Source organism: Mobula hypostoma, chromosome 6, assembly GCF_963921235.1.
Source record: "Mobula hypostoma chromosome 6, sMobHyp1.1, whole genome shotgun sequence".
Classification (NCBI taxonomy): domain Eukaryota; kingdom Metazoa; phylum Chordata; class Chondrichthyes; order Myliobatiformes; family Myliobatidae; genus Mobula; species Mobula hypostoma.
The window spans coordinates 47,076,429-47,089,993 of NC_086102.1; the positions used below are offsets into that span (position 1 = coordinate 47,076,429).

General features: G+C 38.0%; 1 protein-coding gene across 1 annotated transcript in view; it reads right to left on the reverse strand.

Annotated features, from left to right (window-relative positions):
- Positions 1–857: 857 nt before the first annotated feature.
- The window catches only part of atg3 (autophagy related 3), a 47,928-nt gene continuing 35,220 nt past the window's right edge, over positions 858–13,565 (reverse strand). The window contains exons 8-11 of the mRNA XM_063050767.1: positions 6,985–7,140; positions 6,624–6,751; positions 4,975–5,043; positions 858–1,293 (exon numbers count right to left, since the gene is read on the reverse strand). Coding sequence (XP_062906837.1) covers positions 1,212–1,293; positions 4,975–5,043; positions 6,624–6,751; positions 6,985–7,140 — 435 coding nt within the window. The 3' untranslated portion in view covers positions 858–1,211. The remainder of the gene's footprint in view (positions 1,294–4,974; positions 5,044–6,623; positions 6,752–6,984; positions 7,141–13,565) is intronic.

The following is a 13,565-nucleotide window of genomic DNA, read 5'->3' on the forward strand; positions in this document are numbered from 1 at the left end:
TCTAATTTACCTTTAATTTGATACAGCTAAAATTTGGTAGCTTGAGTTTGTTATAGCCAGGGGTGGTAATGGGGATAAGCTCCCACTACCCATTAAATGCTCCCATTGGTGTGAGCCTCAAATAGCCTCTGACAACCAAGTTCAGCTCCTGTCCTTCACATGTGGCTTAAGCTGCTAAGCCCAGCAGAACCATTTCTACTGACAGGAGGAGCAGCAAAGGTGGGCTACTGGTGCCTTAAAAATCAGCCTCTTCAGGCAGATGAGGCCTGTTAGCTGTGATTGGCAGCTCATCGAGGAGAAGGAAAACTCTCATCTCACCCCTCCACTGCCTTGCGGCTCTACCCACTCAAGGTTTCAGGAGTAAACCTAGAGGGAAAAATCTGGAGCCGGAGTCCCAATGGCATTCTTGACTGGCAACTCCTCTGACCCGTTTCTTTGGGTTCATTTGATGCACAGAGAGGGGGAGCTTGTTACATGAACAGCTCGCTCTACATATTGTACCATCCTGGCTTGCATATCTGGACAGCTGAACTGCAATATCCATGGTTGACCCTGACCAACTGAAGCCTCCGAAAGTTTGGAAGCATAGCTATACACATTACTTGTGAAATGTTGTAGATATTACAATACACTTAATGAATGGAAAAATTTAAGACAAAACAATAAGTCATCAGATCACGGTGCCAAATAACACATTTAGCATCCTCCTCCAGTTTCATATTTAAAAACTCTAGTCTGCCCTGCTTGGTTGTGTAATGCTAGTTCATTCACAATGTCCCCCATCTCAATTGTAGCAAAGATGAATTGTCCTTTAGCTGAAAGACAAGAGTTTATTTTTCACAGAAGATAAAACATTAAAGTTTGGGCATATTTTTTTATTTGTATTCTGCAAATATAAACAAGTTTAATTGAGGTAAACAGCTTATTGTCAAAAAGCAATGGAAACATGAATTACAGTCTGCATTTGATTAAGAAGCTTACTCAAAGGTAGAACAAGGGAGCACAAAATGTAGGTTTCATGGAAAAAATGTCTTTATATTGACCAGTTCTTAGCAATCTCATTATAGAACTTTTTTTGAAAGGGAGTTGAATTTGAACAAGCAATGGTCAGAATTAGAGTGACTAAACTGTTAGCTACGATTGAAAGGCAGTAGCATTTTGCCAGCCCAGAATTTATTCTGAGAATGTTTTGATTACATAAACCTTTGGAGTTACATGGTGAAGTGCCTTGTGTAATCATATTCAATGGTTGGAATGACTGCTTGAACAAATTTCAAAAATATAAGTAGGTACCTGGAAAATAGTAAGTCAAGGAAACATATCAACCCATACAATTGTACAATTCATTTTGTTTTAATTGCAAATACTTAACGTTAAGACTTAATATTTCTTTGAACTCAGCAATATTCAAACGTTGCTTTTCATGATGGCTAATTCAAACTTCCTCAGCCCTCAGCAGAGACAGAATTAAAGAGGCAAATATCTAAGTTAAAGGGGGAACTATACAGTGCAAGGTGACCCTAGGTGTTAAAAAATTCTCATGCATCATTAATAACTTCACTGTCACCTTGCTGATTTAAAATATGATGATGCAATGATGGAGTAGGCATTTTACAGAGTACAGGTCATCCCCGGGTTACAAATGCATCAGCGGAATGGATTTGCTGGGTGCTGTGAGGCAGTAGGCATCTGCCATGTGGTAACTCAGTTAATGAAAATATCTGAATGGTTAAGCTAAATGCTCTGGTTTAACCACATGCTGCCCATGGTTAGTCGTGGTCTATATTAAAATATAGTGCTGGGTGACTACATTTCCAATTTACAAACAGTTCTCAAGATCAAAGCCCTGTTGTAATCTGGGGAAAACTTGAAAATATCCTATCCGGAGCCAAACAGTGAGGTACAGAAAAGCAGGCTCAAACCCAGATGTCACTGCATAATTAGATACATAATTTTAATATTTTTTTCAACCATTTCTATTATTTACCCAGTATTCGCCTGTGTAATCACCAATTTCAGAGGCAAACTGGCTTGTCTTGGTATTTCCTTATGGTAAATCTGAATTTGAATCAAAGTGGAACTTGCTATTCTTCATGGATTTAGAACTTCTCAAATGTAGCTAAAGTAGCTTTAAAACATGTAACATAATTACAGTATAGTTTTCAGCCTCCAATTCTATTAACAAAGGTGATAACTTACAGGTCCAAGTCTGTAGCTTGGCTAGACGATCATTTGTGCAGTAGAGTATTACAGTTACCTGGTTTAGAATCTGAATTACTGAATGTCTTGAAATGCCCAAGTTCAGAATCCCCATTGTCAATTATACCATCCTGGAAGCTCAAGTGCATGTACATCCAAGCCTATTCCGTACTGCAATCAATATTTTCATTAGCTACTCATTAGGTAAATGAATAAAGTTTCTGTTTTTACTAATAAAAAGTACAAGGAGATCCATAAATGCCTCTATGTTTATAGCAGTAAAGTTTGCGTGTGTACAGTAAATATATTCAAGCCGGCAAGGACCACTCTCACTTGGAGTTGTTCATTTCTGTCACCTTCCGTTGCTACTTGATTCTTCGACCCCTGTTCACTCTTCCTTTTATCAATTCTCACTTCTTCAAATCTATTCTCTTCCTCCCTCCCCATCCCATACACACAACATTTTACTCAATTTTTTTTATCTTTGGGAATCCCAGCAGCCAAATCTAACAGTTTATTTCCTCTCGTTGGAGAAGCCGACACACAAAGCAGAAGTGGCAAGAGTTAGCCAGAATATATCCAATTTGTTTGTTGCAGGAGGACAACATAGGTAGGGGAAGTGAAATAAATATGTCAAAACCCCTTTGTTTTTATTCCAATTATCTGTACTGTTTCTTACACATGAATGATAAATAACCATTTGCACACATTAGTCCATCACTGCTTATGCTTGATCCACTCAGATCCTGAAACTAAGCATCCCTCAGCAGTTACAACAAATAACAAATGGCTTGCCATTCTGCCCAAGTGTGCAGGATCAGGGCAGGTTAATAAGCCTGGCAGTACACCACTGGTGTAGTTGGGAAAGCTGCTCTTGCAAAAAATATTGTGGAGATGTATGAAAAGCAAAACACTTCAAATACTGGAAGACTGAAATAAAAATGGAAAATGGTAGAGGCATTCTTCAGGTCAGATAACATCTGATGAGAAGATAGCAGAGTTAATGTTTCATAGTGACTGGAAAAGTGAGAAAAGTTTATTTTAAGTAGAAGAGAAAAAAAAGTGGAAATAATAAGAACAATAACTGATCAAGAGAATACAAATGAAATAAATGTCCTTGGTGCCATTTTAGAGTCAGTGGTGAGGGCTTGTTCATACTGGCAGAGATTGGTAGATTCTTGTTTGGTCAGGGCATGAAGGGAAATGCGAAGAAGGCAGGAGATTGGGACCAAGAGTAAAATTAGATCAGCCATGATGAAATGGCAGAGAGGACTTGATGGGCCAAATTGCCTATTTCTGCTCCTCTATCTTATGGTCATCACCGAGTCATGGCTGAAAAAAGATCGTGGTTGGGAGCTTAGCATCCAAGGATACACATTGTATCGAAAGGAAAGGCAGGTAGGCAGAGGGGGTGGGTGGCTTTGTTGGTAAAAATTGAAAACAAATCTCTAGAAAGAGGTGACACAGTATTGGAAGATGTAGAATCCTTGTGGGTAGAGTTAAGAAACTGCAAAGATGAAAAGACAGTGATGGGAATTATATACAGGCCTCCAAACAACAGCCAGGATGTGGGCTACAAATTATAACAGAAGATAGGAGACACATGTCAAAAGGGCAATGTTAAGATAGTCATAGGGATTACCATATGCAGGTACTATAGATTGGGAATATCAGGATGGTGCTGGATCCCAAGAGAGTATTTGTACAATGCCTATGAGGTGGCTTTGTAGGGCAGCTTGTGGTTGAGCCCACTAGGGGAAAGGGTATTCTGGATTGGGCAGATTGAACTGGATTTGATTAGAAAACAAGACCTAGAGATGAGAGTGCCAAACATACATAAAACAAAGTCAAATAAAAACATTTATTTACCTCATCATAGCCAAATAACCAAAGTCTTGGTGTCTGGTAATATTTCTCATACAGAAATCACAAGTTCTAATTTGAAGAATTCCATCTTCTCCAGCAGAATCTGCTTTGGGATTATTCATTTCTACAACCTTACTGGTATCCAAGGTTGCCTAGTGCAAAACAATTTAAAAAGAAATCATGTTTCAACCATCCATTTGCTGTATGCCTCCAAAATATGGACTATAACACCAGGACTCCAAAGAAGCAACAGAAATATGGTTTCTTAGAAGAATGCTGAAAATATCATAGAGATAGGGTAACTAATGAGACAGTACTCCAACATGCCCATACAAAAAGATATTTAATGAGAACATTAAATGAGAGGGAACTTAAATTCCTGGGCATCAGAAAGGGAGAAATAGAATGCCTTACATTATAAGGCCGTATGCCTGGGAAACACGGAAGAGGAAGACAGAGAAGAAAATATATCGATACCGTGAAAGAACTAACAGATCTAAGTGTGCGAGATATCATTGACACTGCATGGGATTGTTCGATGTGGAAAGCCATGATCGCCCAAGCGTGTAACATGCAAGGCACATGAAGAAGACGATATTTAGATGTTAAAGCCATTGTTTGATATGTCATAATTTTTATACCAAATTGAGCATGACCTTTCACCTGCAGCAATTTTTCAAGTGCTGAGTAAAACAGACCATCTAAGTCTAACCACACAATCCCCACAACCTGTCTCCTGCTCAGATTTGGGGGTTGATTCAGCAAGCTTATATCAGTTATTTTAAAAGCCTTTCAAAAGATAGTTAGAGAAGATGATAATTGAGAAAAGTCATTTGGAAACTTAAGTACTGGATGCATGCAAATAACTAACAGACTGAACCAAAATCCTCAATCAATTTTCAAGGATACATGTGTACACCAAGTTCACCACCACCTTCTGCAACTGTTTCGATGATTTTTTTCATTACCTCCGCATGTCTGTAATGAAAGAAAGAAGTTGCCCTTAAACTGCGTTTTACAAATAGAGTGCAGATCAAAGAGTAAATGCAAGTAATCGCGTAGAACTGATTACATTAGTATTCAGTTAACCATGAAGATAAAAGTAGATATAGTATTAACAGAAATCTGGCTATAAGCTGGATTAGAATAAACAACGTTATGATATACATGGAAGGGACAAGATGTTCAAGATAATGTTCGGGGAATGGAAACACTAAGGATTAAAACAGGCTCTACTGACTGTAGGTATAAAGAGGAATTCTGAAATGATCGAGAGTAACATGGACAATTTAGCTGCAAAGATTAGGTTAAGAAATCCAGGATCGAACAGAAAAATCTTTGCCTCTTAAGCAGGAATGAGGACCTTAAGAAAATTATTTTTCTGGGATCGCTCAGCTCTATAGATAGTTTTTGCTATTTATCACATCAAGTCTAATGGTGCAGCTTCAGTAGATTAGCATCGAACTTTAGTGTGGGTAGTGCTTATTTCAGGGTTTTGAAATAACATAGGTTTAGTCCCCTGGCTTGGAAGTAATGATGGAGGTCAAGAGGTTACAGGTTGTACTAGAATACACTTGTTGCTTCTGCTGCTATGCAATACATCACAAAGATCCACTTTTCACCTGTCAATCTGCTGCACAATGTACATTGGCCATGCCACACAACATTGAGATTGTCCTTGGACAGAAGAGGAGATTGTCTTTGAGGAGGGATGGTAATCACTCCTACCACTACTGTCACAATGCACCTATAATTGGTTCATTAGTAAGGAAATTATGTTAGTTTATCATGCATGTTAATTCACTGACCACCCACTGCAGATCCAATCTGGCTATGCAGAGTTCAGACAGTCAAATGATAAGCAGGCAGGAGATGCCATAAATGCCTTCAATTACAACAAAATATTAAGGACTTATTTGCTGTGTGGATCCAACTTTAAGAACTTAAAAATCAAACAATTTAAAAATTTAATTTCTATACACAAACCTATATTTGAAAAACAAAGAGTTAAAATATTTAATTAAAAACTTAATGCAAATGAAAATACACTTGAATTTGAATTTGCACCCTTGTAATTACTTCTCACATTTCATTTGAATGGACCCACATACGTCACAAATTCATCCTTTGCTTTTGGACTCCATGCAGAGCCCAAAGTTGAGGCAGAGTCAGAATATATCTAGCAAACAGCAGTTGGGTTTGAATTTGATGGTGAAAATGCTTTATGTTCCCTAGCTGGTACATTATAGATTAGGGTACCTCTGTAACCTCATTAAAGAATGACTGAAAATTTTAAATAGTCATAGTCATACTTTGATACCAGGGGAAATTGGTTAAATATGTTGGTATATTAACTTTATGCTGAAATCTCAGTTCTAACCCACTTGATAAATATTCAGATTTCTAATAAAATACTTGAAACAAGTTCTAGGGGCTTTAGATGTTTCTTTTTAATGAAAATTGAGATAATTTAAATCATTTCTTCTTCACTTTCACCATTAGTTACTAGGTGAAAATTTATTAGTTATGTGTAACTTAATTTTTTTCAAACCATTTACCTGCAGGGATGAACAGAGCACATTGAAGGTGGAGGTAAGTGAGGATGATTTTCAATTGTCACTGTTTTTTTGACGTGGTCCTGGCTAATGTCCTCATACATTGCTTCAACAGTCAGTGGGATTCGTTGCTGGAAACAGAAGGTGCCAGAGTAAAAGAATTACACAAACTAAGGTTTTATGTAGCTTTAAATACATAATCTTCCTTTATAAGAAAATAAATGCCACATTGAAAGGAATAAATTTAGTGTATTCTTCATTTCAGTTACATCTCAATAACAAAATCAATGATCAAGAAAACAAGGCCCAGAGATGAGAGGCAGAACCATCCATAAAACAGTCAAATGAAAGCAAATTTATTTACCTCATCATAACCAAATAACCAAAGTCTTGGTGTCTGGTAATATTTGTCATATGTTATATAGAGATCATAAGTTCTAGTTTGAAGAATTCCATCTTCTCCAGCAGAATCTGCTTTAGGCTTATTCACTTCTACAACCTTACTGGTATCCAAGGTTGCCTAGAGCAAAACAATTTAAAAAGAAATCATGTTTCAACCATCCATGAGAAAAATATGGTTTCACTTTTATTGCATTATTTAAATTAAATCTATTTTCTTCCTTGAGCTTTACAGTCACACATAATACCCACACACAGAAGTCTCTGCCACCAGAAAATAAGTCAGATGATCTTCACTCAGATTTCCCTTGCATGAGGAATATTCCTTAACACCAGAAAGTATTGCCTTGAATCCCAAACAGTCTAGCCTCTCTTGACAGGACAACCATTTTTCCTTTCTACATGCAGACTATTTATATCTTCTAAGCACGCCTCAACCTCCTCAAAAACACTGTTCTGAACAAACATTTTCACTGTGATGATGAAATGCAAGCAGAAATACAGTCCCCATGACTGCTGGAAAAATACAACCATCAAAATTGATAGTTTGTAAATTGCTGATAACTTAGATAAATCGGCTGAGCAGATTTATACAAATTTCTCATTTGAGTATCCCGTTACAATACATAAAAGTGGCTTGAAAAAAATATGTGGATGTCATCTGGAGAATGAAGAAATTATAGTTATGGTGTGCATTATTTCTATACTTTTACAGTATATTCCTGAATGTCTGTTCACCTGCAACCTATGTAGCCAGTAAATGTGGCACCATCACATATGCAGTCTAATTTTCAATCAGACTTGTTATCGCTGACTTTCCATGCTCCCTTGAACTTACCAAATTAAAGGGTTTCAAAAGAGAATATTTAATTGCTCCAACATCACAAAAGCAACAAAAAATGAAATTTTAACAGTAGTCAAAAGTGGAAATGATATCTTTAAAAAAACATACAAATCACAGCTTCATAATGTTATACATTTTCCTGTGGAACTTTTTATATGCCCTTTCATAAGCAGCAAACTTTAGCTACCCTGAACTCACATTTTACAAGGCAAAGTAGTTGACAGTTTGATATTACTGAAAAAAAGCCTATTTTATCTATATACTACTAAAATTCTCATGCTCTGTTTGTCTGTTTGTGACCTCCAATTAGCGCAAACGGTGCATTACAGCGGCACTATTTTTGGCTAAATCCACTTAAAAAGCGCTACCTTACAGAATGCAGGCAAAGTTCAGGGTTACATATTCATATAAGATTGCTCACTCGCCAAAATCAACAGCCCCGCTTTCACCCAAGAGCCGGTGTCAGCCATGATGGAAACCGCGACGTGACACCACTACGCATGCACATGGCCAGCCTCAGAAGCGACTCATGATCCTCACAGCAGTGACACCAAGCGGAGCAAAAGGGCAGGGAAGCTCTATTACGAGCGGTCACATTCTGCTAATCACCATCAGCATGTGCAGGATTGGAACAGATCAAACTGAGACCCATCAATAAGAGATAATTAAATCTTATTGTAATGACGTACTTCGAGACACCCATCAAACCCTTTGCTGCAGTCAAAGTACAGCGATGACTATATCATGTCCATTTAGGAGAGCGCCAACCACATCATCAAGAATAATCAGCATCCTGGAGGCTTTGGTGTTACTGCTTCGTATCTTCTATCCAGCATTAGGGTAAAAAAAATATGGTCAGCCTAATTATGCCACGTGGAAAGAGAAGGGGGACATCATTGTCAAGAGATGATGCCAAACATCATTGGGAAGCGGCAAGGAGCCGGAGAGAACAAGAATCGGATGAGGCCAGGGCTGCACAACTCCAGGATCAAAGAGTCAGGACAAAAAAGATGAGAAGAGACAGAGCAGGAGAGACATCCACGTCTCCAAAATGACAACAACTGGCATAGAGAGAGAGAGACGAAGAGACAAAGGAGCTGAGAAATGCATGTCTCAATAGGTTCCAGTGACGTCATCATTCAGAATGGCAGCTTAAATCAATAGCTCCTCCGGAAAAACGCACATTTTGCCTCATTAATCCATCAAATATAAGATCTTTCGAAAATATCTGAATTGATAAGGGGGGCAAGAATGTGGAAAAAGAATGGAGATTAAAAAAGCACCACTGTGGAGCCTATGGAAGAGAGAGGTACAACATACTGCTCTCCTACACGTGCACGTGGTGGCGAGGCTGACGCTGGGCTTCGTGCGGGCGAAGTGGCAAATATGATAAAGATTCTGGAAGAGATAGCAGAGTCCAAAAAGATATAAAGCAGCAACTCAATGATATAAAGTCAGAGATCGCCAATGTCAATCAGAAAATAGCTGTGGCAGAGACTTGAATTGAGAAGGTGGAAGATCGCATGCAAAATGTGGAACAGATACTAAGTAAGATGATAAAAATATTAAATCAACAGGAAAGTAAATTGCTTGACCAGGAGGGATGATCGCAACAGAAAAGTATCAGGATTTATAATGTTCCCGAAGGAGCAGAGGAGTTGTCGATGATAGATTTTGTAGACAAGCGGCTGCGGGACGCGTCGGAGATTCCCCCGACTATGGAGATTGAAATTCAGAGAACGCATCGTTTGCTCATCCCGCAGCCCTCCGGAGACAGAGAAAGTAAGCCGCGCTCAATAGTATTTAGATTACTTCAATTCAAGAGCAAGGCAGAGATTCTACGAAGGGCCTGGGATAAGAAGACGGTGTTAATATACTTCGATCATGATTATCCTCCGGCGGTCCTACAGAAATGGAAGGAATATTCAGAAGCGAAACGAATATTAAAGCAAGAAAAGATTAAATTCCAAACCCCGCACCCTGCTAAACTGAGGGTATTTTACCAAGAAGGGATACAACAATATCAGACGGTGGAAGAGGCAACTACAGACATGAAAAACAGAGGCTGCCCATTAGCGTGTTCAAACCAAGGGAAACTCCGGCTGAGCAGTTATCCCGATCTGCTTGGGAAATAGTAAGAGCACCGAGAAAGCAGGGGACGGGAGCAGGACGAGAGAAGGATATTAGGAAGAGACTGAGTTCTCTGAGGACAGCCCTCACCTCCTGCAGAAGAGCCATAAGGTTTGGCTAACTTTAAAAGTGCTGATAAACTAAACGGAAACAAAAATAAGACTGTGATATACCTATCTCAAGAAATACGTATTATAATGTGGATTTTATATTACTCAATTTTAAAAACTTCATTTATTCATTCCTTTTCCCCCCACCAAACTGAGAATACATACATGGGAGGAATACACAGGGAAATCATTTCTGTGTAATGGCCATAGTTTTTCTTTTACTTACTTTTATAGGTACTGCAACGGGGGCCCTCAACCCACAGGTAGGAGGGGCTGTCCCCAACGGCTAGACTTTTCTTCTAGCTCAACCCAGGGTCATCCAGAGACCCCAGCCTTGGAATCACACCTTCATTAACTTTTTTTTTATTATTCGCGTTTTTTGGCTCTTATTTGTTCAGGGAGTAGATCGATTAAGTTATATTCTGCAAATGTCAATGATATACTAACAGATAAATACACATGGCTAAGGAAAGAGTAAAATTCATTTCTTTTAATGTCAATGGGCTGTTGAATCCAGTCAAGTGCAGTAAAATTCTATCAAAAATGAAAAAAGAACAAGCCCATGTAGTATATTTACAGGAAACTTACTTAACTGATAATGAGCATGGAAAATTAAAGAGAATGAGCTTCACTAATTTGTTTTTCTCCTCATAAATCAGGACATAGGAGAGGAGTTGCTATTCTCATCTCAAGCAAGCTAAATTTTGAAAAAGTATTTGAAATGGGAGATAAGGAGGGCAGATATATTCTGGTAAGGGGGAATATCGATGGAAATCCAGTTACTTTATTTAATATATATCCATCCCCAGAAGTGATTTTAGTTTCTTCCAGAAAATTACTAATATTATGGTAACGGAAACAGATGGTCTCTTGATATGTGGGGGAGACTTAAATTTACAATTACAATCAAAGTTAGACTCTTCCAATAGAAAAACTTATGAAACAAAGTCCTTATATAAGAAAATTAACACTCTTTTTGAGGATGTTGGTCTAATTGATATATGGAGGGACCTTTTCCCCGACAGAAGAGATTGCACTCAATATTCTGCCCCCCCATTCCGTATATACAAGAATAGACTATTTCATAACATTTGGAAAAGATAGAGACAAAATAATCACCTGTGGAATTGGGACAATAGATGTAAGTGACCATGCACCTATATATTTATCTGTTGATTTTGACCTACAACCAAAGAATACTATTTGGAAACTGAATTCAAGTCTATTCAATGATCCCCATTTTAAGGACAAATTAAAGAAGAAATTGGTCTTTACTTAGAATTCAATGATAATGGAGAGGTTTCACCTCCCATTCTATGGGATACTCTGAAGGCTGTCTTAAGAGGGAAAATTATATCGATATTTTCATGTAAGAAAAAAAATAAGGAATAAAACATTAGATGAATTACAAAATAAGCTGAAGGAACTAGAAAAAAAAACAAAATCGAGTTTGGCACAGGATACACCAGAGGAAATTTAAAAAATTAGGAATGAAATTAATAGTTTGGCTACACAAGAAATTAGAAAAAATTAATGTTTCTGAAACAGAGAAACTATGAAAGTGGATCTAAATCTATGAAAATACTGGTGTGGAAACTGAAAAAAAGATAGCAGAAAATACAATTCATAGAATTAGGGATCTAAGAACAAAAGTGATAAAAAAAAATAAGCTAAGTGCAATTCAAGAAGATTTTGAAGTGTTTTACAAAACTCGATATTCCAAAGTTCCAGAGGGAAGCATACCCCAAATTGACACCTTCCTGAATTCTTTAGTTACCCACTTTAAAAGAATAAAATAAAACGATGATTGCTGACATAACTGAAGCTGAACTAAAAACTGCAATTAGTAGGCTTAAAATAAGCAAGTCACCAGGATCAGATGGATATACAGCAGAGTGGTATAAAGAGTTTAGAAGTGAGTTAATTCTTATTTTACTCTCCACAATGAACTGGGCCCCAAGAAAGGAGCAAATGCCACCCAGTTGGAAGGAGGCGATAATCTCAGCTATACCGAAAGAAGGCAAGGATAAGATGGAATGTGGGTAACTTAGACCAATATCTGTTCTTAATGTGGATTGTAGAATATTTACCTCTATCATGGCCAAACGATCAGAAGAGTTTCTACCCACACTGATACATAATGATCAGACAGGTTTTATACAGCAACACTAAACACAAGACAATACACGAAGGACAATTCACATTATGGATCATATAAAAAAAATGCAATTGAAGCAATAGTGATAAGCGTGGACACTGAAAAGGCATTTGATCCGGTTAATTGGAATTTTCTTTACAGAGTTTTACATAGATTTGGTCTACATGACACAATTATTAAAACTATACAGGCACTATATGACAATCCTACTGCCAGGATTAAAGTCAATGGATATTTACCTAATAGTTTTACCCTAGAAAGGAGCACGAGACAGGGTTGTGCATGGTCACCGCTACTCTTCGCATTATATCTGGAACCATTAGCTCAATACATCAGACAAAATGAAGATATCAGGGGAATTACTATTACAGGGACAGAGCATAAATTGGCCCGTTACGCGGATGACATTTTGATCTACCTTGGGCAACCAACATACTCTTTACCTAAACTGATGCAATCCTTTGAACAATATGGCCAATTATCAGGATACAAGATCAATGTAGATAAAGCCCAACTATAACCATATAACAATTACAGCACAGAAACAGGCCATCTCGGCCCTTCTAGTCCGTGCCGAACCCTTACTCTCACCTAGTCCCACTGACCTGCACACAGCCCATAACCCTCCATTCCATTCCTGTCCATATATCTATCCAATTTAACTTTAAATGACAACATCGAACCTGCCTCAACCACTTCTGCTGGAAGCTCGTTCCACACAGCTACCACTCTCTGAGTAAAGAAGTTCCCCCTCATGTTACCCCTAAACTTTTGCCCTTTAACTCTCAACTCATGTCCTCTTGTTTGAATCTCCCGACGCTCAATGGAAAAAGCCTGTCCACGTCAACTCTATCTATCCCCTTCATAATTTTAAATACCTCTATCAAGTCCCACCTCAACCTCCTACGCTCTAAAGAATAAAGACCCAACTTGTTCAACCTTTCTCTGTAACTTAGGTGATGAAACCCAGGTAACATTCTAGTAAATCTTCTTTGTACTCTCTCTATTTTGTTGACATCTTTCCTATAATTTGGTGACCAGAACTGTACAAAATACTCCAAATTTGGCCTTACCAATGCCTTGTACAATTTCAACATTACATCCCAACTCCTATACTCAATGCTCTGATTTATAAAGGCCAGCATACCAAAAGCTTTCTTCACCACCCTATCCACATGAGATTCCACCTTCAGGGAACTATGCACCATTATTCCTAGATCCCCCTGTTCTACTGCATTCTTCAATGCCCTACCATTTACCATGTATGTCCTATTTTGATTAGTCCTCCCAAAATGTAGCACCTC